General features: G+C 38.9%; 2 protein-coding genes across 2 annotated transcripts in view; both read right to left on the reverse strand.

Moving 5' to 3' along the window:
* LOC141902209 (inactive tyrosine-protein kinase 7-like) overlaps window positions 1–15,506 on the reverse strand; it is a 58,681-nt gene extending 43,175 nt beyond the window's left edge. Inside the window, exons 1-2 of the mRNA XM_074789886.1 lie at window positions 15,443–15,506; window positions 6,928–7,227 (exon numbers count right to left, since the gene is read on the reverse strand). Of these exons, the coding sequence (XP_074645987.1) occupies window positions 6,928–7,227; window positions 15,443–15,506 (364 nt within the window). The remainder of the gene's footprint in view (window positions 1–6,927; window positions 7,228–15,442) is intronic.
* Window positions 15,507–17,309: 1,803 nt separating this feature from the next.
* On the reverse strand, window positions 17,310–23,278 carry LOC141910972 (N-acetylglutamate synthase, mitochondrial-like). Its single transcript, XM_074801883.1, has 12 exons — window positions 23,168–23,278; window positions 22,780–22,992; window positions 22,330–22,405; window positions 22,099–22,221; window positions 21,872–22,018; window positions 21,572–21,693; window positions 21,346–21,481; window positions 20,590–20,757; window positions 19,848–19,947; window positions 18,878–19,134; window positions 17,920–18,068; window positions 17,310–17,826 (listed from the first exon to the last, which is right to left on the reverse strand). Exons 2-12 carry the CDS (start codon window positions 22,989–22,991, stop codon window positions 17,724–17,726), a joined length of 1,593 nt encoding a protein of 530 aa, XP_074657984.1. The 5' UTR covers window position 22,992; window positions 23,168–23,278; the 3' UTR covers window positions 17,310–17,723.
* Window positions 23,279–23,452: the final 174 nt, after the last annotated feature.

Genomic DNA, 23,452 nt, shown 5'->3' on the forward strand with positions numbered 1-23,452 from the left:
CCTCTAGTTTCTAAGCCCATCGTCATGAACCTGTAACATATGGCATAATATGGTCGTCACCAACTGCAGACATCCACAGATCTTAAATAAGGTATCCTGAAGTTGTAACTGAAGCACTACGAACAATGATAAGTTCAATGATTAGGAAATTAAAATGTTCTGAAACTGGATAGGGCACAAGATGTCAACAGAAAATGTCGTGACTACTTCAAGGGGGCAACAATCATTGAGAATGAAGATGGAATGGACATGGACCCTCTCCGGATTCATTAGCTATCGATACTTTATCCAGACCAGTAGTTAAATATGAAGCAAAGTTTCCATGACACAACAGATATTCTTAACCACATCCGCCCATGAGCCAAAGGCCGCCTAGATTTGGATACCAAAACATGGCTTCACACGATCATACCGAAATAACTTTCTCATTGAAAGTGATGACTTTCGAAAGGCTCTTTCTTGGACTTAATATATGGCTAAAACAAAAGTGACAATCAACTAAATGGACTTCATCTTCAGGGAATTGAGGAAGTCCATCAGTAATACAGAATTGCACAGTGTTTGGTCACAACGTATTCTTTATAAAGGACATTATAATTTATTCACTTAGAGTAAATGTATTATAGTCTATGGACGAATCAACACGTAAAAATAAATACGAAATGGACAACGAGACCTGTCTTGAAATGCATCAACTTATGGATGAATGGCCTAATACATACCCACATGTTGCTGCTTTACGTGACTAACCATAAAAGAGACCTGTTACATATTCGCCTGAGAGTCTCATATGGGAGCTTCTATCACCAAGAATATCAACACCAAGAACAACAGTATTTTGTCGAAAAATTACTTTCTCCAAGTAATTATGATTTAAACTTATAGCAACGGGAATCATCCATCCTCCGAGCTAGAATGGATATAAAATGATGCCTCCCTATTCCAAACAGATCGTTACCAAGTCTAGACTAGATATTATAAGACAACAGGTTAAGAGGTTGTTTAATAAACCTAAGTTTGTTGCGCCTCAACTCCATCAGGCTCGATGTATTTGCTACCAACTGATCTGAAACTGCAGAAATCAGCCATCAAACTAGAGTTCATTGGCAGCGAACAGCTCAAGTCCCAATCGAACGAATTATTTAATACAAATCACCGTATTAGCCAGAACTACAATACCGGCTAATGACGAACTAATGGAAATATGATGGGCAAATAATTGCGACTCTTATTTAATTGTCCGTGCACGGCATATCTATTCTTTCAATATATTCAATATCATTAGTTAGTATCATGAGTTGGAGTGACCATTTTTTTCGCAGTGTTATCGCAAAAATCTTCTCCAGATGATTGATGATGCTAGTCGAGTATATGGGTACAAGCGAAAGGGTAAGATATTACTAATACGGCGGAACCTCGTTACAACGAACTTCAGGGGTCAGATAATCTGTCATTGATAGTTAGTTGCATCCAATGGAAAATCGATTAAATTGTTTTATGCGCGATGAAATGTTCAGTTTGTCGTACGCGATAAATTGTTTCATCAGAGTTCGTTATAACGATGTTTCACTGTAGTATTAAGTGGGGTACCCAAATATAGCTACGAGACAGTGATACCATGTTTTCTGTCACGTTGATCTATGCCTAGCCCACAAAGTTTCACTGGACTCATCAATCTCTTATCAACGTATCCGTTGACCAACATTGGGCAAAAATGAACGTACAGGTCTTTCCCAGTCCAGTCAGTAGTGGAAGTAGTATGAACTAATCATGCCAATCAATGTAAACCCAGAGTTTAGCCCTTTACTACAATGCTGTCAATGAAAGTGAAAGCCTTTATTTTCTTCATTTCAATTTTCATCAGAATCATCATCAATCCATTCCTGAAACATAGGTACTTCATAAGAAGTGCCACCTAGGGAGTCATGGATTAGGTATGCGGACCGGACCTATACTAGACAAATGGATAAATATGGGCTACTATTCGAAAGTACCCACGTACTAAAATTGGACAAAAATGAACGTACAGGTCTTTCCCTATCCGGTCAGCCAGTGGAAGTAGTATGAACGAATTGTGCTAATCGCCATAAACCCTAAAAGAATTTAGCCCTTTACTACGATGCTGTCGATGAAAGTGAAAACCTTTTATTTTCTTCATTTCAATGATCACACCGTGGCTCTTGTGCGCGATGCTATACATCTTTAATCACAAAACCACAAATGAACTGAAGGCCATCTGAAACTAACTGCATAATTGCCATGTTTACTCGCACCAAATCATTGATCACCGAGGGTGAGTCAACATGCCCCGTCAATAGTTTTTCAATAAAACACCAGTTCACACTGACGCATACAACGAATATTACACACAAAGTAATCGCAACTTTTTTTGCCCGACGACGACAACTGCGCAAGCGAGCTCAGAAATCACTCGGGATCGCGCAAAAAACTTATCCGATGATTGCATTGATATTTGCCCTTTGAATCATTTTCGCGCAAAGTGGTCCAGGTTCGGCGTAGTCCCTCGCGTGCGCGGCTGCCAGGTTGTCACAACGCGTTCGTTTTTAAAACTTCAATGAAGCGAATTTAAACCTGCGTTTCTGGCATCAGCACTGTCAATTGCGAATAACTCAACAACATGCTTCAATACTGTTACGCTTAACTCTATGAACATATTCAATTATCGGCAGTCGAAAAACGAAAAAGGTATCGACTAATATGTTGCCACCACACACCACCTCCCCACCACCCTCGGGAAACAGGTGAAGTATTGTTCAAAATGTGTCGTAATAAATGAGACGAACTATGAATTTTTGATGAAGTCTAAAAAAAGATTGATACCTCATTTCTTATTTCTGCTGAGCTTAAAAGTTGACCTGGCCACTTATCTACCCTGTACATTACTTCTTTAAAAATCGTGATCAATTTTACCCGGCAGCTATAGAAATGAACTGATTACAAATCTCTAAGATTATTTTGTATTTTACAAAATGACCCGGCCGATTAGGATTTCATTTTTGTTTAGACTAAATAGAAAATTTTATATGGGGTTTTGCAGTCAACGGTCAAGACTAACCAGATACAATAATCAACCCCTGACTGTAACACCATCCTCCAGTCCTCTGCCAGTGGGCTATTAGCGCGTATAATTTTTCTTTCCGAAAAGTATTTTCTACGGCTTACCACCAGCTATCCGGAATTTCATTTCATCACCTTGGTGGTGCGTGCGATATGAGAAAAACAGGTCTGCCGAGGGCGAAAAAAATCTGCGAATGAAAAAATCGGCGAGGACTCGATGCGCAACACCAGATGTTAACGTGCTCATTTGTTCAGCTTGATCTAAGAACATCGCGTTAAAGAGATTCGTATACCTGGCTCATTAACAGTTCAAAAACATTCCTCTATATGTTTCGACAGTGATAAATGACTTTCAAATATGCATGGGAACAGAAAACACCCCGAAGAAGAGTCATGAGCGTGTATACACCTAAAGAAAAAATGAAATCGGTGATAGATGTTTTTCGCGACCAAATTCTCTATCCCGAGCATTTCGTTGGAGCATACCTCCAACCCGATCAGCAGCATCGCAAATAAGAAGTTTCTACCAACGTTCATTTTCGCAGGTATGATAATGGTTGCCGTGTATTAGTTTAATTGATGATGTAGCCAATGTAATATAAGTCTTCGTATGCACGTTTCAAAAATGGATCAAATAGAAAATTCAAAAGGTCACACCGACATCAAGCTGTATACGTGTTGTGCTGGTCGTAGACTCGCTACATTTCCTGTGAAAACGTTACCTCTAATTCAACTTCACATTCAATGAATACCATTAGTACTTAATCTATCATTTTTGATATCTTTTACTGGATTGTAGCTTTTTTTGCATTCACACCCGCCAACCCGGGAGGAAAAGTGCACAATATTCTTATTTAAATTGATGAGGGCCCTCGCTTAATTTAGAGTATACAGCTAATTCATTGGCGGGATAAAAAGTGACTGACTGAACGCTAGCCGGCGCGCGGCATGCCGGTAAACATCAAAGAAGCGCACACGGAAGACTGAGAGGTTTCTATGGTAATGCGTCAAAAGGTCGCCAGTTTTCCTGACAGAGATTAATGACATACCCCGAAAATTGACAAGCGCCGAGCGGAGAACTTAGAACTTGCGCAGTATTCTCAACAAATGAAATCTATCGTGGTGCCCCCCCGGAAAGTGCGCCCACATCCTACGGAGAACTTTCCTAGCCGCCAAATGCCGAAAACATTGCAGGAACGAGAATACTCGCCCCGCCAGCCAGCAAAAAACTGGTTTGGCTCGGTGAAGGCAAACAGCCCAGTGAATGAATTTTTTTCATTTTTCCATCTTTGAGTTATAGAAGCTCATTTATTCTCATTTACGAGCCATCCATCATCAGAGTGACAGCTCACTAATTCAACATGACTGTTCGGCTGGACAAACAGTTTTTCAAAATTCAAAACCAAATATTTTGTAAAGGCCTAGATAAACAGTTCGCCGAAAACCGAACCAACAGGCTTCATTGTTCCGCTTATACCCGGCAGCGAGCTACCTTTTCGAATTCAAATAGCATTTGAAGGCATAACGATAATCAAAATTGATTCGATAATCGAAATCGCTACACAAAACGTTTTTTCGAGTGAAGCGCAATGTCTGACTCATGGCAAAATGCATAGACCGGCAGGCCTAACCTCGCAAGCCAGGCACGAATGACACTTATTTCCGAATACTTCTGGATGATCGACTAAATTTGTTTTACGTTTTCTTCATAGAGTACGAAGTCATTAGTCGCAGCCAAAATATTTCCGCCAGATGTCTAGATGACCTCAGTAATTGTTCAACATGGCCAATTTGATATTCCAATATCGCATTCTGTGGGCCATTTTCAGAATAGGAGGACATTGTGATGATTTATGAGCATCTCTCAAAACATCGAACTACGTTTCCATCCATATGGATCAGTCCCTTCTATGAAACAAAAGAGATTTGATCTACTATTACATGTATGGCTGATTTGATGATACTATATTACTTAGCAGATTTTAGGGTGCCATCTCCACACCTGATTTATCAAAACTAGAAGTAGAACTATGTGGCTTCTTGGGATGAAACATGTTTGAAAACTTTTTAAAAGGTAACTTCCGACAAAGATGCTACTGTAAATAGGGAGGTACCTCCCTGCTATAAACAAGACGATATGAAGTTTTGAACTTGCTTTAAAACTTTTGTTTAGTTTTGAACTTGCTTTGTAAGGTCATCATCTGTACGACGCTTTTGAAAACGAGTTGATAAAACGTAGAGCTTCCAATCTGGATGTGCTTTTTCGACTACACAGCTCGAAGTCACAGTTTTTCGCTTCACGATCGCTACCGTCACGACAGCTCCCGATCTCTTTTAAAACCGATGAGACAATAATTGAGCGAAGAAATGCCAGATGCACTATATATACATACATATATCGAACAAGGCTCGGCTCGTTGTTGTTCGTTGTGTCACATGAAACAAACCGATCGAAGACAAAGATCGCAACTTCGGTTGGTACGGCTATTGTTTCCGACGTGGGGAAATAAAGAGACGAATTTGTAATAATCATCTACATATACAGATGTAAATGACATGATAACAGATTAGTTTCTGCGCGTGTTCGTTCGCTCGGCGCGCACAGCTAAGTACCTATATCAGCTGGCATTTCTTCAACTATACAAGGTTTAGTTGCACATGTATGTAGATATACTTAAAAAATTTTGAATTTTCTATATCTCTTTTTACTAAAGACATCTAAGACTCATCGTAAAAAAGTCTAAATTTGGCGAGGATTACCACAGTTTAGCATTCCCATTTTTATGCACGCGGTATTACTATATATAGACAAATGGTTCTGAATCATACGGATACCAAATAATAGTTTACCTCGGAGGTAGTCCATAAATTACCAAATAATACTTGATCATTCCATAACTTCGGGCAAATAATACATAGCCTATGTTTGGCCTATACACGTCCACGCCATATATAAGCAATTTTTTTCATAACAGCTCAGCCCTAAGCTTTTGATAAGCTCCGAGCCCTAAGCTTTTTTGATTACATCTTCAGCCCTCACCCCTCCCTGAAGCCAAAGTAAAATACGTGCATATAAACAACTAAGAGCGATACTCCCATTGAATGTGAAGCACATTCAAAATCTAACCTTTAAATGTATACATTAAATTAAATGATACAAGATGAGAAAATTATATACACTAAATTCAAAAGAATTTGATCAACTGAAATAAGAATTACACAATTTTTTTTTCTCAAGATAGAATGAAATGCCATGCGGCACTTTGTAGCACGCTTATTTTACAATCGAATCACAGCGGCCTAAGGTTTGGACTATTTATTAAAATGTTTTTCGAGGATCATGATTAATCGAGTCAACCCTTCTCCAATGCACAATACATAATCAATTCGCTGTTTATACGTATTTAGGATTTGGCATAAAACTGGCAATACGGAGCGATTTGGCGGGGGCCAAATTGGCATGGATCAGGCCCGAGTCAAATTTATTAGAGAGCTCATTCACATGTAACGCACTCACTCGTTGCTAAACAATAAAAGTGAGACACTTACGGAACCAGTTGCAATTCAAACACAATAATTTGGCTGGCCTGGTCCCATGTTTTTGGTCGGGCCAAATAGGTGCTCATTTTGGCACCCGCGTGAACAGTTGTTTGGCCCAGGCCAAAATTGCTCATGTGATCGCGGGTTGTCATGCTAGGTACCCATTTACTCCTGGGTGGGAGAATGGCAATGGGGAGAAGTGTCTTGAATGGGGACACATCAGGATGCATGGAGTTTGAACCCGCAACCTGGCTTCCCAGAGTACATAACGTTCAAATCACTCGCCCACGAGACATCGACGATACTTACATAATATATTCAGGATGGCCTCCGTGCTTTTTAGCGAATAACCGGTCGTCACATTCGTCGCAATGCACCGAAATGCGCCGAAGTCCTCTTCGCGGTTGACGCGCGCGATATGCAAATTGCTACCAGACTGGAACCGGCGCGACGTGCTGTCGATCTGAACGTCGTCTAAAGTCCAGTGAAATCGTATATGGCGACGATTCGACACGTCACAGCGCAGGATCACTTTACCGCCCTCGGCGATGTCAGCCGAAATGGGCTTCACGCTGAAGTAGAAGTTGTCCTGACATCGGATGTCTAAAACTGAAAAAGAAAGATATGAAAATTCAAATTCAATTTCTGCAGTACTTCTTCTTAATCTTAAAAATCTATTTTTCTATTAAAAATCCATTAAGTGGGAACCAGTTGCAATTCACACGCAATAATTTGACCTGTGCTAAAATTTGGCTTGAAGCTGGTCCAGCAGATTTGGTCGCGCCAAACAGGCACGGGCCCATTTGGCATCCGTGCACACAAAATGCTTGTGTGATCATGGCTATTGATGTTACTTAAAAGCCCTTAACTTATAGACTAGGGCGTGGTGAAAATTGGCCAATTCTCCCCCATGGACACGATGCATACATGGGGGAAGGGAGCGTGGGTTTAAAGATCAGCATAACTGTTTAGCTCTATACGAATCCCCTCATGTCATATACGTGCTAATCAGCTTGCCTTCGCACAAATACCTCCAACCACGAGCAAGAAAAAAATGCATATACGAATAATTAATCGAATCGTATAATTTGAATTGAAATAAACGTCACTTAGATCAGTTAAGATACGTGGATCTAAAAACACCGAACACCGAAACTCGAATATTAAAACACGCCAATAAGACACATGCTTAACTTCGTAATTCGTAAAATAAGGCACGAATGCACTCATTAAAGGCAAGTGCGTACTTCTCACATTACAAGTACACCAATTGAGTTCGAATGTTCGAATGAATTTTTCATCGACTCTTTAACAACGGCAGAAAAAAATGTAATGAAAAGTGGAGAAAACTACAGGCAATTGAAACATGGACTTTTTAAACCGGGTCACCGGGTACGCAGAAAATCATAGAAACGTTCATTCTCATTAGGAGACTCCACTTCATATGAAGGCTTCCTGAATCAATCTCGATAGGCGAAATTGATACTGGTATATCTGACTGTTTTTTTTAAATCTAAACCTAACTACAACTGAAACGCTCTCTCTACAACCACAAAAACCTGGACTAAAGATTCTTATAAACCCAATATGAGCTATCGTGCTACATGATAAGTGCAATGTTTTTCTTCGTCGAGAAAGCCAGTACAAATGAAGATCCCACCAGTATATTTGGCACACGTTTTTTTTTTTGCTAGATTTCAAGATGATTGGTCTATCCAGGCCACTATATTTCATAGATATTTATTTGATGATACTACTAGCTGACCCCGCTTATCACTATACCAGACTGAATAGGGACCCTGTGCCATCAGCTATCCCACTAGTTGGTGCGTGATAACAATTAAGATACCTCCATCAAAATTGAGTTCACTCACAACTTTCATTGTCTCAATTTTTACCTACAGCATGAACAATTCAGATTGGATGATCTTTAAGGCTTACATGCATATAGCACTATGATTTACATTCAGCAATCATCAATTTGAGAAATTACAAATAGATTTTAATTGAATCAGGGAAGAAAGCTTTGTCGAAATTTGCAGTGTTGCCACCCAGTAGATCCTCCTTGCCACAAACAAAATCTTTTATTACCACAGTCGACTGGCTTTTCAGCGCAGATATAGTGGTAGGTTTTGCTTTTTCCATCAGTTAACTAAATCTGAAAGGCCGATCTTTTTAGACAGGAAAAACGGGTGAGGGGGAGAGAGAGAGGAAAAAGAAAGGAGGGGAAAGAGGAAAAAGGAGGGAGGGGGAGAGAGAGAATTAATACGCAATAAGATACAGATGACAAAATCCCAACAGCGCCGTCTCAAACAGCCCATTCGTAGTCAAGTGTATATACGAGAGTAAAGTTCCACTTATGATTAATTGTCACTCATCGATTGGCTCATTAACCAGAACTTTGATCAGTCTTGCTTTTACGCAGCAGCGGAGTTCCTCTGTGTAACGTATCGTGCCACACCGTTAAATCCCGTCTTCCGTATATGACAAATTTTATTGATGAGCCACTTTTCTTTCATTCCAAAAAAAGCGAACGAATGGAACGAACACAGCGGTTGACGAACTTAAAGTTAACGAACCTAATTAAGATATATGTCATCAATAACGAGATGAAGAGAAAGAGGAATATGTTGCGTCAAATGATATCGGCAATATTGACGATCTAAAAGGGTTCCACCACGAAATAGAAATGAGGGAAATTCTACATATCTTTCAGTCGACTAGTCATAACTCAAATATTGAATTCCTTCGTTCTATGAAGCAATGAATGACAATTCGATGAGGTACTACTACTGGTAATTGAGGATTCGGCGAGGATCTGGCAGGTTCACGGGCTTCGAACCAACTTTTCTCTTGAATTGCGTTCATCACTTATCGATGAAAACGCAGAATCACCAGACCAGATAGAAGTGGACCGAGTCAACTCATCTATTACTGTTGTGCCAGTGCACTATCACCGAAAGGAAATGGTTTTCCTAAAAATCGAAATGAGCTCAAAAAATCTTACTTCGGCTAAGTTTTGATTAGAGCAGTAGTGCCTCGGTGACTGCTACTAAGCGGATGACGAAAACCAAGTAGTTGAAATCATTTCAGTAGCCATTACTCCCTCTAGAAGTTGAGGTGATACTTCTTGTCCGGGGGTACTCCGAAAAATTGTCTGTGCAGTTAGTTCCCTGTGGCGGGTATCGATTTTCGCATGAAACTTACATACCATTAACTTGTAATCCACTACTAAGGCATGGTATTTGTACAGAAAAACCAGCCTTTGGTCAGCATTCAAGAACAAGATCTTTTAGAGCAGCTCACAAATGATTTCATAAGTTAACAGATAACAAACTCGGTGTTGTAAGATGCAGCGATAGCTGATAACCAACTAATTATCATAGTGGTATCTATAACATAGCCTATAGTGAAACAATGCATTCAAATCAAAATTCACAATCAGACCGGTTTGGTTTCTTGGTTTCTTCATTCGATCATACTACAACACCGAGCTCATCCATTCTCGAAGAGAACAACAGATCAGATCATGACTCACTCGGGATAGAAGGGTTATCCTGTTGAATCCAGTGTGTGAGAAGCGTGGAGAGATGCAGAGACGGAGAGGGAGAGAGAGGTGACTAACATAAATCTACTCGACACTGACTCAAAATGACAAACTATCTCCGAAATGAAAAAGTATACACGGTAAATATCGGTGTTAATAATATCGCTGACAGGGAAATTACAAATAATAGCAATACAGGTGTTAAAAAGAACCGATACATAGCCTTTCCATTCCAGATATAACGCGCCAATTTTCAGTAGTTGGCGACGATTTCCTGGCGCAATTACCACTGTGCCTGCACTAGCCGAAAAGTGGTCACTCTGTACCGTAACTTATCATAACTACAATTACTGATTCTTTTTCCTGCGTGTGCAAAACCTTGTACGTGTGCGCCCGTTGAGTGGTTTTGAGTGACTTATTTTCATTTTGAATGACCGCTTTTATATATATATATATATATATATCGAAGTCAATAACAGCTCCCTCGTTGAACGTGAAACTACAGAGCGTTTTATTATAATCGTTGTAATGAATTTCTTTCCGAGCGCAAGCATCAGTTCGCTTCAGTTCACGATAAGAACAGAAACCCTCAAAATATGAAAATCGACGTTTGTTAGAAGGCGGGGAAATGATCTGGATACTTGAATCTCTCACCTTTTTACTGAGTGAAACGGGCATCGAAGAATGCTTGCAGCCCTGTGTACACAACTAGGCAACTCACAAAAGATACAAGTGAAAAACAACCAGAACTGCACCACACTCCGAATAGTAGGCAGTTTTACAGGTTAATTCGCCTTCGCACCCCAAACTCAATACAACTCAAGCAGCTATAATTGAGCATTCCGGGCTCTCAATAAAAGCCACTCGTACGCTTAATCGACAGGTAACTTTTCAGTACCGATACTCTCGACTCCCCCCCCCCCAAACATTGGCCACGATTTGACCCACGATGCTAAGAGTCACGGCATTCTTTCCGCACCGAACCGAGCCACCCAGAAAAAAAAACCAGTATCAGATTCTATACGCAAGAGGTCGACTTCTTTTTACACCTTACTACTAAAACGGGACTGCAACAGTCAGATTTCTCTCGATATCCTTGCATCAGCCATTTGATTTCTCATTGAACTCTGCTGAAGTGTGCAGTATATACCAGAGGGCCTTATCTTATCCGTGTCTTTAGGAACGGAATATAAAATTGAGCAGACTCTCGCTAAGTATTACGCGCATATGTATACTAACCGTACCGTGTCCAAACTGCATCAACGATAAACGGTGCAAAGAATTGGGGGGGAGTAGCTAACGCAGAAGTTTTCGAAATAAAGATTTGGTGTACAGATATGTGATGGCAATTGCAAAATAGGCCTAATGAACTTTCACCTCCCTATCATACATTTCTCGAAATGGACATTCCGTCGATCTAGATATTTCGCTCTAAAAAGTTTTCACAATGTACGAAAACAGGAAATAGGAAACTTCCGAAGAACATATAAAGTCCGTCCCCAGCGAGAAACCAGACAAACGAAAATGCCTGACCAACCATCGAACAAAAACGCTATCCCCTTGGGTTGTTTTTGGGCTAGGCGAAGAAAAGGCCAGTGAAGCACCAGAGTCGTTGAAATTGAATATAAGCCCGCCTGAATTCAATGGTAGCGCTCATTAATCATGCCTTTGTAATTCGCCCCAACTCTCTCTAGTTCTGTGAACAAAGGAACCCGATCTATGTGAACGAAGCATAGTGGTTAGGCATTGGCAGAATTAATCATACTGTCAAAATGAAGGAACTATCGGAACTGAACGAACCGACCGAAAAACACGGAGAGAGGTTCGGATATAATTCGATCAAAATATCAGACACGCGGTAATACCGTTTTAATGACGCATATTCAAACGGGAAACCTTGAATTGATCATACATTTCACTTACGCGAAGAGAACAAGATCAGGGTAAACCTGGTGTCGAGTTCCGTCTACGTTCAAAATTATCGAATCATTCTAGACAAATAATGGATTTGTGGATAATTTTGCATCAGGGTGGGTTATTCACGCATTGGCACTAAAGAGTCAGATTGAGGCATAGGCCCAAGTTCATTCAAACTTGAAAGCCCTTACGTGACCTGAAGCAGATGATACAGAGAAAATTCATCATCAACACTATTGATAGAACACTATATCCGTGTTGACGCGATGTAGAGAGAATCCCACAATGATAAGAAAAAGTCCGAAAATGTAACTTCGAGATAGTAGTTTACTCAACGTTTCGAATAGGCTATATCCTAATAGTCATCTTCAGGATCATTATTCCTGAAGATGACTATTAGGATATAGTCGAAACGTTGAATAAACTACTATCTCGAAGTAACATTTTCTGACTTTTTCTTATCATTGTGGGATTCTCTCTTCATCATCAATTATAAAATCAGTAGTTCACAGACCAACAATAGTCCAGCTCAGGTCACAGACACCTATCACAGTGACGATTTTTGGGTTGCTGGCGGTCGATCCGTAGGACACTGAATATATATATATAAGTGGAATGTATTGAAGGGTACTTATACATTAATATTGAGATTTTTGGTATGATATAGCCGTTAATAGTTCTAATGACCAGGCGAAGTGGTTAGTGGCGACCTGAACAGAACACTGTGACTAGCGACTGATCGCCAACAATCGCTAGTAATATTCAGTCGTAATGACCCGAACACTCTCCGGGATCAGTCGCTCTTGGTTCTGTCGCTGCGCAGTCGTACGGCGACCCGAGTCCCACTTCAATGCAACCACCTTTTAAGTTGTGTGGTTATCCGACTAAATTGTGGTTCACCAGATATCAGTTTACTACATATAGGGTCGCAACGGATAACAAAATCATTATAACCTAATGCATATATGCATTAAATACTTAACCGGGGCGGTAAATGGAACGAGAGACTTCGGGGTGAAGACATATTTCTAGCATTGCACCGAAACCGTCATTGGCGCTTAATGCGGTATTGTACTTTTAACGATGATAGATTTAGCTGACCAGATCAACATGGCCTACAACACACGAACCATAGCTCGGTGCCATAAATCAATCCCATTGTCAAATTACTTCCATCTGGCCATAAAAAGGAAATGTTCAGTCACCCACAAAACACCGGGTTGTAAAAATAGTTCCCAGTTCATTTATTGATTCTTCGGTTAAAGGAGGCCCATATTTGAGTGCCTACTCGGATGTGTTAAGTCTAAGGAGTTTTGTATGGTTTATGGTGATGAGATATATAAACCGTCTAATTTTCTACTCATTACTTTCACCGGTCGTAAACCTGTCAAACGTTTTTACCCATTCTTCTGAGCTACTAAATATCATCGGTAGTAAATGTGCAGTTATACTGTTTCTACCAATCACGTTATACAAACGCCTGGTTTGTGATGAATACCTCTATTAATTAAGAAGGTCTGGTTAGGAAAGTGGAAATTGAAATAGAAGGGTTGTTTTTCTAAATTGTTCAATGCACTCCCACTAATTATGGTGTCTCAGAGATTTTTAAAGAACATTTCATTAATCGTACAGCTGAATAATTCATAAAAAGCTTTGTTCATTAGAAATTATTTTTTTCAAAGAAGTTTTTCTAAATTCTAATATCACTTTTGTACCGGCCAATAGAAATAAAATCACTCAAGGTTTGTTTGTCTCATTGTGTTCTAAGGCTTTAAATGGTTATAAAGACCCCAGGGGGTCTTGCATATCTATACTTCATATCACAATGTTAATGAAGTGAAGGACCTTCTACATAATGCCACAAAGACTGCACTGATATATACACGTTTGCCTTTTAGTTGTAATTCAACTTTCAAAATATGAATCTTCGAGCTCATCTGACAAGTTGGCCTTCTCCACTCAAAACTGAGAGGGGTTTAGTAGCATTTAGCTATATTCAATTTAAATGGAGCTAAATGTTGCTCAACTAATATGTGTTCATTCTTATTCTAAGAAAAAACAAACTTTAATTTAATGTCCGATAAAAATTTTTTTAATAACATTCATCAATAAAAGATGATACAGGCCTAATAGACGTTGTATACTTCAAGGAAAAGGGGTCTTCAATTGTAAAATTTGTAAATGCCTTGTATCTTCCTTAGGGCTAGGGAAGGACACGGACTTATGAAAGTCAGTAAGAAATTTTAAGTGACATCGAAAATCTCCATTGGTATCTCAATTTTCATTCTTATTCCTCAACAATGGTTTTTTCTAGTCTAGCTACTCCGTGAAGAAAACCTTTCAAACAGGTCCGATAATGCAATCATTTTGAATGAATATTCAAAAATTTCTCACCCCGGGGATACATATTTCACGGTGCCTTTGACTCACAACTCACCAATACTAAACCCTGGGTCTGCATTATAATTCCACTATTATAAAAAATATGCGCCTGGAAAGCATTAATTACCTGATACAGATGAAATACGGGGCAATTACTTTAAGAGTTTGGGAAACATTGAATTTTATAGTCGTGGCTGAAAACTCTTAAGAATCTGAACGCTATTCTGATTTTATTTGTTCACCACCCCAAACCTTGGACACCAATGGAAGAAATACAGCTTCACCCGAGTAAAGGTTCATCGGTTTACCAGCATTGTAGTTCATTCGCTGACCTGAATTTGCAATTGTGTATACTCTACGCATACAGGCTGGTTACTACTACCACTAATGAAAAAGCATGTGTCGTACCCGGCAAATAAAATCCACACACCTCCCAAATCTAGTAGTCTCCACGCCAAAAAATTAGCTGACAAGTAGTGAAAACCACATTCTTTATGACAGCCACCATAAATCACTAATGGCATATAAAATGAAAAAGGTAGTAGGGGCTTCAGTAGCTTTAAACATTTACCATTACCAAAACAATGTTCTATTCACCAGCAATGACTATCGGGATGTCATTATCACCATATCTTTGGTGGTTGTGTACAACAATTAGATAAAGTAATAATGTTTGTATCATTTAGAACAATTAGAGATTGATACCATCACCGAACAGTCACCGAACCCTCTAGTCTTTGGAGATACCACATTCATTAAATTGTATTCCAGCATTAATGTATTCTAATATTAATTCTTCGGTACCAATTCTTCTATATAAGCTAACTTAGTTAAACTGAATCTATTCTACCATATTTTCTACTACCTCTTCTAATTCCTCACACGCCGAACGGACCATTGTTGTCAAACTACCCATTCACCACAATGAATCCGATTTTATATCGTATAGAAATAAGGAAAATAATGTCTCAAACTTACCGAATACAGCCGCTACAAACGCGGAAATATAGTAAAATATCCTACAAGATCGCGTAAAATCCATTGTGCTTTTTGTGTAGTTGTAAAAATCGTGTATATATCATCCGATATAGTATATATAAATATATATTGGAGAAAGGAGAGTTGAGTTGAACTCAATGATCGAGAGCCATGATTTACACGGAGCGATAGTAAATATAACAGCGCGACAGTAGAGGCGCCGCACTCGACTGAGAGAGGAGTACAACAATCAAACCAACCTACTTACTACTACACCGGTAATCCTTAGTCAGCCGTCGCGTCTAGAAATAGTTCGATATTCACACAATGTCCGCGCGTTTGAACGAACGAAAACGCTTACTTTAACTTTTTCGATATCGAAAATAAGTAACGCGTTCTATATTCGTGTAAACGCATACTATTTCGGGCGTTTGTCGAACGTTTCGATTTGATTTCGCTTTATTTTTCATCCGTATTTATTTTACGGGAATCAATGCGCCGCGCGGTACACACCCGAGGCGACCAATAAAGCGAGCGCTCATCAATTAGCCGCCGGATTTTTCTTTCTGTCGTCGTCTTCGTTATTATTTTTTTTTCGTGAGAAACAATGAAAGATGCGTAATAGTGAAAAAATACGATCTGAGCTTTTCGATACGTTTTGAACGTACGTAAAAACCCAGTTAATTTGCATATACACATTGCAACAATGCTGCACGATATAAAGTATCTTTCGTTTACTTGTTTCTTTATGCTAAGCTAAAGATATAAAAAGGCATATCTTTTGTGAATATGAAATTTACAGAACTATAATTTCATCAGGAATTTTTTTCGAACGTTTTGAAGTGTTTCAAAATGTTCCAATTTCGAGTATATAAGTAAGTGAACTTTTCTAAACTAAAAAAAGAATTGAAATCATTACGCTGACATTTGAGCAAATCAAGAAAATCAGTATCGATTCAACTTTTCTTAATGTTCTCTGTAAAACTTTCCAATGGGCAAAAGCGGTTAAGGGCAAAACTTGCTTATCATTTCAGGGGCGAATTTCAGGGGTGGTCTCGGGGGTCCGGACTCTTGCCTTCCCATTGAGGTTGCCCTTTTCATGGCTGTTTTATCCGAGAAATTTCTTGTTTTCCTTTTGGACCCCATCAGCTCTCCGATTTTCCAAGATCCGCCCCTGCTTTCCAGCTAAATATAGAAGTATCAGAAGTATATATATCATCGCACGTGAGAGCTTATACTAGTGTTCCGACAAGTTTGTTGCCGACACAATTTTTGTAAAACCTACGTACATCGCCAGCCAGGGGTATCGAGCAGATAACGCAATCTAAACTAATCGACAAACGAACAACATGCATTGGAAGTAATCCATCATTCAAACTGCCAATGCGGGCCAAGTAAAAACATGGTTTCGAAATGTTGTGACTCAACGTAGAGAGGGAATGATATGCATTAAAACCGGGGTCACGACGAACACGTTTCACATATGATTTACCACATCATCCTCGCTTGCCGGGGGTAGTTTTGATCGATAACAACCAAAAGTACGTCCTCTATATGTTAGTAGTTGAATAAACTACTAAAATCCCTGTAAACTATAGATGAATGAAGAAGCCTGATTTTCGAATTCTATATATACGAGCGTATATGTACCATTTATATGAAATTGGTTAAAACGAAAACAGAATGTTTCGACTTTTGAATAACAGCTATCATCAGATTGTTGACTTCTTAATTCATCCCCGTGTATTTTCATAACACGTACCACCCTGAAAACGAGATCCACTGTTAAAATTTTATGGTAGAAAAATGAACAACCGCGTTACGCTTAGATTTTATTTGCATACGTAAATATATGTGTATATATGTATATTACTATAAACATATATATGTATCAACCCCAAACCGTGTAGTAATATTCTTATATATATTTTGATAACAATCACTTACAAAAAATACTGCATCAAATATTACACACCATGTTGTAAACTGTTAAAGAAAATGTGACTCAAATGTGACAAAAATGTAAGTCAAATTCGTTTATTTCCAATGTTGTAACTCACAAATCAGGGAGGTGGCGGTGAATCTCCCTGGTCAAATATAAACTGGAAAACTGGGTCCTGGATCAGATTCACAAAGCATATTAATGACTGGGTTACTGAATGCAACCTTCTCATATTTAGTAGCTTCAACAATGTGATTTGATGAAACCTCTAAAGTTTCCTCATTACAACGTTTTGAACAACTGATACCAGGTATAAGCAATATTGAAAAACTGCGATGATCAATCAATACGTTCGATAACAGTGGGTCGGCTGATCGATTCAGGAAGCATCATAGCCATAGTCACGAGTTTATTCGTTTCTTCGTATTCATGTTCGCCATACCTGCAATATCATAATAATTCATTAACTTTTCTTTTATAGATGGCGGATAAATCAAAAATTCTCAGATATGATTTATGAACAAATTGTACGTACCAAAAGACGACCCATTCGCCATTGCTCCAGCTCCCATCAGCTCTCTGAAAATACCAGGCCGAAATGTTGTTATCGGCCCTGCAACGCCAAAATAGTTTTGGGTACTTCCTTGTTATATGCGCCCACATCATCTCTCCTGTTCCAAGACCCTATATATAGATAATGCCATTTAGAACCAGCGTTTTTTATGACTAGAATTATCAAACTGGGTGGTGTAATTCTAAAATCATGGATATTCAGCCCATCTTAGCATGATGAGTGCGTGGAATTACCACTCGCAGGGGCGGATCCAGCGGGCGAATTTGACTATATTCCTAGAAATTACTGCTCGATGATCTGCCAACGAAGTAGCAAGCATTGCACGCGTGAAGCTCATTTAAATGGGGTTTGGGTCCACCCCAGGAAAATTTTGAAAAATAACTCGTTTTTCTTGTATCTTGCGTTCGGGAGCTTTCACATTATGTACTTCTAAAGATTATGTTAAAGTCACATTTTTTTCTGACTATATTCCGGAATACAGTGGAATATAGCTAGGATCACCGCCCCTGATTCGTCCAGTATGACAGGGTAGCCACTTTTCCCTGACTTATCCATGACGTGCGCGATGTTTTCCCTGACTTGATCAAATATGTGACTCATAAACGGAAACTGTTTGATTTCACCATGGACTTTAGAGTCCACGATTTTACGCGTGATCTATAGCTGTGTAAACAATTTCCCTGACTTTTCCCTGAATATTGGCTTTTTTTCACAAAATTCCCTGAATATTTGATGACTTTTTTGTAAAGAAAAGAAAATTCCCTGAATTTTTCCCTGATTTCCATGTAAGTGGCCACCCTGTATGAGTAGACGTTTGCGCACACCATTTATAATGTTTTGAAAGTGCTTTTCGTCAGTGTGAAGGTAAAAATAGGAAAAACGAAGAGGGGAGCGCAGACTTTTGCTGTAGAGAATTTACCTGTGTTTTCTGGTCTACGGCGAATTTACACAGGTACGGTACGTCCGTATTCGGGTGTTTGGTGATGATGGCGACGGCCGAGTAAGATTCAGAGATAAACATCTTATGCAGGCTAATTTTCAACGAGTTGAAGTAATCGGGAATCATAGGGCTGCCGAACGATGTACTGAGCAGGTCTACCAGTCGAGGTACGTCGATATTGTCCACCGTATCGTACGTAAGTATTCTTTCCGCGCTTTTGAAATATGTCCCCGCACCTGAAATTACACCGTAACAAAACTCTTGATATTGTACTTAATTGTAATCAATCAAAACACGATCAATCGAATTTTTTTCGTGCAAGTTCCTGAATCCAGAAATCAACAAAAAGCGATGCAAAAAATCGTGACAAATGTAAAAAATATGTATTCTTGTAATATACACGTGAAAAAACAATATACATGTTTATTGATACTTGAATTGTATTTAAAAAGATAGGCTAAATACATGCATATATCCTGCAATCGTCAGTAAGGACATCATAGCAGGATTTAGGAAAAATCTAAGGGAAAGGAAACACGGCTTACGATAGGCACTTCAATATATACATATACATTTTAGATAATGATTTCATACATAATTCAAAAAGGTTGCATTCAAAGTTCGCTGCGGTTTTCTGTGAAAAATTTTGTAATCTATAGAAATATTTAAAAATTTAAACGGGAGCTAGAATTTTGATCGCCGAATAACAGGCGATTGCATTTCAAGGTAATTGTTAGGTTTTCATAAATTAGTCCAACATAAAAAACATGTATATAATATGTTCGAAAAACACCTAATTTGCACACTATTTTTCATTCCATTTCCATGAAAAGTATATACACGCGTGTAAAAAGAACTTTGTTCGTGTGTTTTCATAAATAGATATTGATATCAACAACGCTTTTTCGGCGCAAAGAGGAACTATCATTTGAAATGGATATATACGAACCATGGTGTGTAAACAGCTCTTTGAGCAGAGCATTCCCTGAGGTGACGACGATTGAGCCATCGTCGGGTAGGTAGTTTATGAGACTTGCAATCCTTTGAATCTGAAGAAGAAACGATATTGTATATTGATGCGCATGTACACGGAATCAGAATCGATCAAATTTATTTTCAATGTCAAGAGCTTTCTAGCAATTTCTTTAACATAACTTAAAATGCCAAAAGGTATCCCACCCGAAGGGTTTGTGGAGGCCAATAGATATTTTTGTATGTATTATAGGGGCGGCCCCTTAATGCTGTTAGCGACAAATGTAAATACGTTAATTCGTTGTGTTTTCTTTTAGATTTTAAATCTGAAATCTAAAAGTCTTCTTATACATAGAACTGTCTTCTCGAAAAAGGCCCCTTTTAGTTATATTTCCGTCCGTTTGTCCGTCTATTTCGCGTTACATTTACGCCACCGCAAAAGAAATTTCCCTCCGAACAGAGCCAGCCATCGCGGCAGCGAATCGGGCCGCTGCGAAAAGATCTTTGAGGGAATCAATCAAGATCTCACCGTTAGTGGATCTGACACGAAATGCCAGTTACATAATATACCAACTGCAGAAGTAATATACTACGCGGTCAATAAATCATCTTGATTGCTGCTTGCGAAGGTAATTGGTCTATAATTAATCGGAATGATAAAGTGATTATTTATAACGGAGCTAGCTGCTCTCGCGGAAGCCACGCAGTTATAGACTAACCTTTTCCTTGATGTCGGCGTTGCACCAAGGCTGGACGAAACAGTGGTCCAAATCGGATGGCAGATTTATCGAGGAGACGATCTTGCTTCGCGAATCGCGAATGCCGCCGTAGTTGTTCAGAAACATCACTTTCCGAGGTTTGATACACTTCGAAAGGCCTTCGGTTACCTATAGCGAAAAAGAAGAAGGAAATACGTAAATCATAAGCAATTTGAAACAAGAGACCTTCTCATGCCCATTCCTGTATTCCTGTATTGTTATCCGACAACTGCACGTAAAATGATGAATTAGTAGGCTGGATTGATAGCAATGGCATTGCTATTTGATGTAAGATAGTTTCCCGGCCTCTAAGTTTAAAACGAATTCACATTTAATCGTATTCGAAGTAACTGCAGCTGAATAAATCAATGTATTCAGAAAAATAGTAGAATAACCCGTACACTCCGACGTGGAGAATAGATAATAAGTTTAAACCAACTATATACAAAATTTAAAAACTTAAAAGCGAGTTTTTATTCATCAAAAATTAAAATCAAGACACCAAGTTTCGAACTCTCGCTAGAAATCATCGTCAGGTCTCTAGCGAGAGTTCAAGACGTACGTGTCTTTTGTTTACAAAATGGCCCATTTCTTTATGTACAACGAGACTTCTTCTTCAATGCGAAATGGGCCGAACCCGGAAGCAAACAGATGAAATCATTGATATCAGAACGTTAATATTGAACCAATCCCATGGGGATCAAACCTTGAACACACCTGAGTAGGGTCCACGAGGAGAAGCTGGCCAGATTCTGAGAATCCAACCGCTTGAACAATCGGAATATGATTGCTTTCCATGCTCCAGCTGATTGGCTCAAGGTAGAGTTTCTGTATTTCTCCGTGAAACGAATTTCTACATTAAAAAAAGCATTTTTCGTCGTAAATTCTATCAAAATAATCATATCCCGGGGTATCAAGAAAAGGAAATTTATTTCCTATGTACTTTTGTATAGGTTGCGCTTTGATTATTCCGTTTCCGTTGAACATTGGTCTCGTTTCAGCGCCCTCTGTCTCGATGGCGTCAACAAGCAAGGCAGTATTTCGAAATAATCCGTTTAAGATTCCCTGTAGAAATAACCGACAATAATGTATAAACTGAATATCCAAAATACGAATTCATTGTTGGGAATCAAGGCAAATCGTTTCTCGATGTATATATTTGGCAATAGATATTGACATATCTATTACATGTATTCATTCAAATCATCGTTTCTCTATTTTACGTAAAGGTCATTGAATTTACCAGATATTTGTCGGTGTGAACAAATTCTGTTTTGTCCATATAGGACCAAAGCTTGTGGCCAGAATTTACGGTTGTATATCCCAAAGTTAAGACTACTTTTATACCATTTCGGTGAAGAAACGAAACACTTTTTCCAATGTGCTCCACCTAAAATGAGAAGCAGTTGCAAAATATGTGGACAGTATTATAAAAGAAAAGATGATTCAATCAGAAAGACGCTGGCAAACCTTCTTTGGTTCATTGAATATTTCTTGGTCGACTTGAATGACGGCAAAAGGTTGCAAGGGATTAGTGGCACTTTTCTTGAATTGGTGCAGCCAGTAACGAGCTTCGCGTTGAGATGTTCCGACCTAGATTTATAGTGAAGAAACAAATAGATGGGCCTGTATATATGAAGAAGTCAGTGAAGGTGGTTCGCGGAGTCCAACCCACAATCCACACGCATGTTTTTTTTATACCTCGTACAAAAACGTCATCAAATCTTCATTGAGTCTACCATTCCCATTGTTGTTCATGTGCTTATTATAAGGTTTGCTGAAAGTTAGAAATTTAAAAAAAAACATGGATATCTGGGGGCTTGGTACAAGGAAATCGACATTTACGACACTCGTATAAATATCCAACAGATGTCTTTCAACAAAAAAAATATTATTGTCGTTATTGAATGTCTGGCAATCAGAGTAAAGACCAAAATGCCAAAGGAATACAATAAGTAGAAAATATATACATATATATATATATTTCAGTCGTTCCTCTGATTTCATTTCATTTACTTCAGGACAACACGCAGCTAGCAGTATATACATGGAAAAATCGAAAAATGCGCATGCATCATGAAATATTAAATTTCATATTTCATTTTTTTGATACAGTAAGGTACATTGACCCCGAAAATCATACATACGTACGTGATGCTAATATTACTAGAACTGGCCAGGTGGTGATCATTTTCAGTACCGGTATTCGTAACAGCTTTGCTCGATGGGTTGTCAGCATCGAACCACGAACAGGAACCTTTATTCGTGTGGATGCCATATGAATGTGGCAATAACCGCACGGCTGATTGTCCCCGAAACCAACATGAACCGATTAACCCTGCTGCACATCGAATTTGTCTCATTCTGCAACGAAGGACCGACACGTCAAACCTGGACTTATAAACTAGTTTTATACGTCCATAGTAAAAAAAAACACGTGTCATTAATGCGCTATAATATGCTATATCGACTATGGATCGTGGGCTCCGCATTTTGTAGCAAAAACTAAATCCAATCGGAACACGATGTGTATATTTACCTTAAACCGGAACGTTTATGAGAACCGACCAAACTGTCAAGAGTGCGCCCTGTTCATTGAATGTTTGAGAAAACCTAAACCCAGGGATTGAGTCACATCATAAAATCCCCCTAGACAGATAGAATAATAAAACGATAGTCGACTTCATACAGCTGTTGACATTCTGTACCAGATGGCCACAGTCGCTTCCTGTTTTCTGAAAAAAATGCCACGACTTCCAAGAAAGTGTCGATAATCAACTTAATAGTTTGAAAATATGTTTATGCTTCAAAGAGAAATATCTAT

Source organism: Tubulanus polymorphus, chromosome 1 (genome assembly GCF_964204645.1).
Source record: "Tubulanus polymorphus chromosome 1, tnTubPoly1.2, whole genome shotgun sequence".
NCBI lineage: Eukaryota > Metazoa > Nemertea > Palaeonemertea > Tubulaniformes > Tubulanidae > Tubulanus > Tubulanus polymorphus.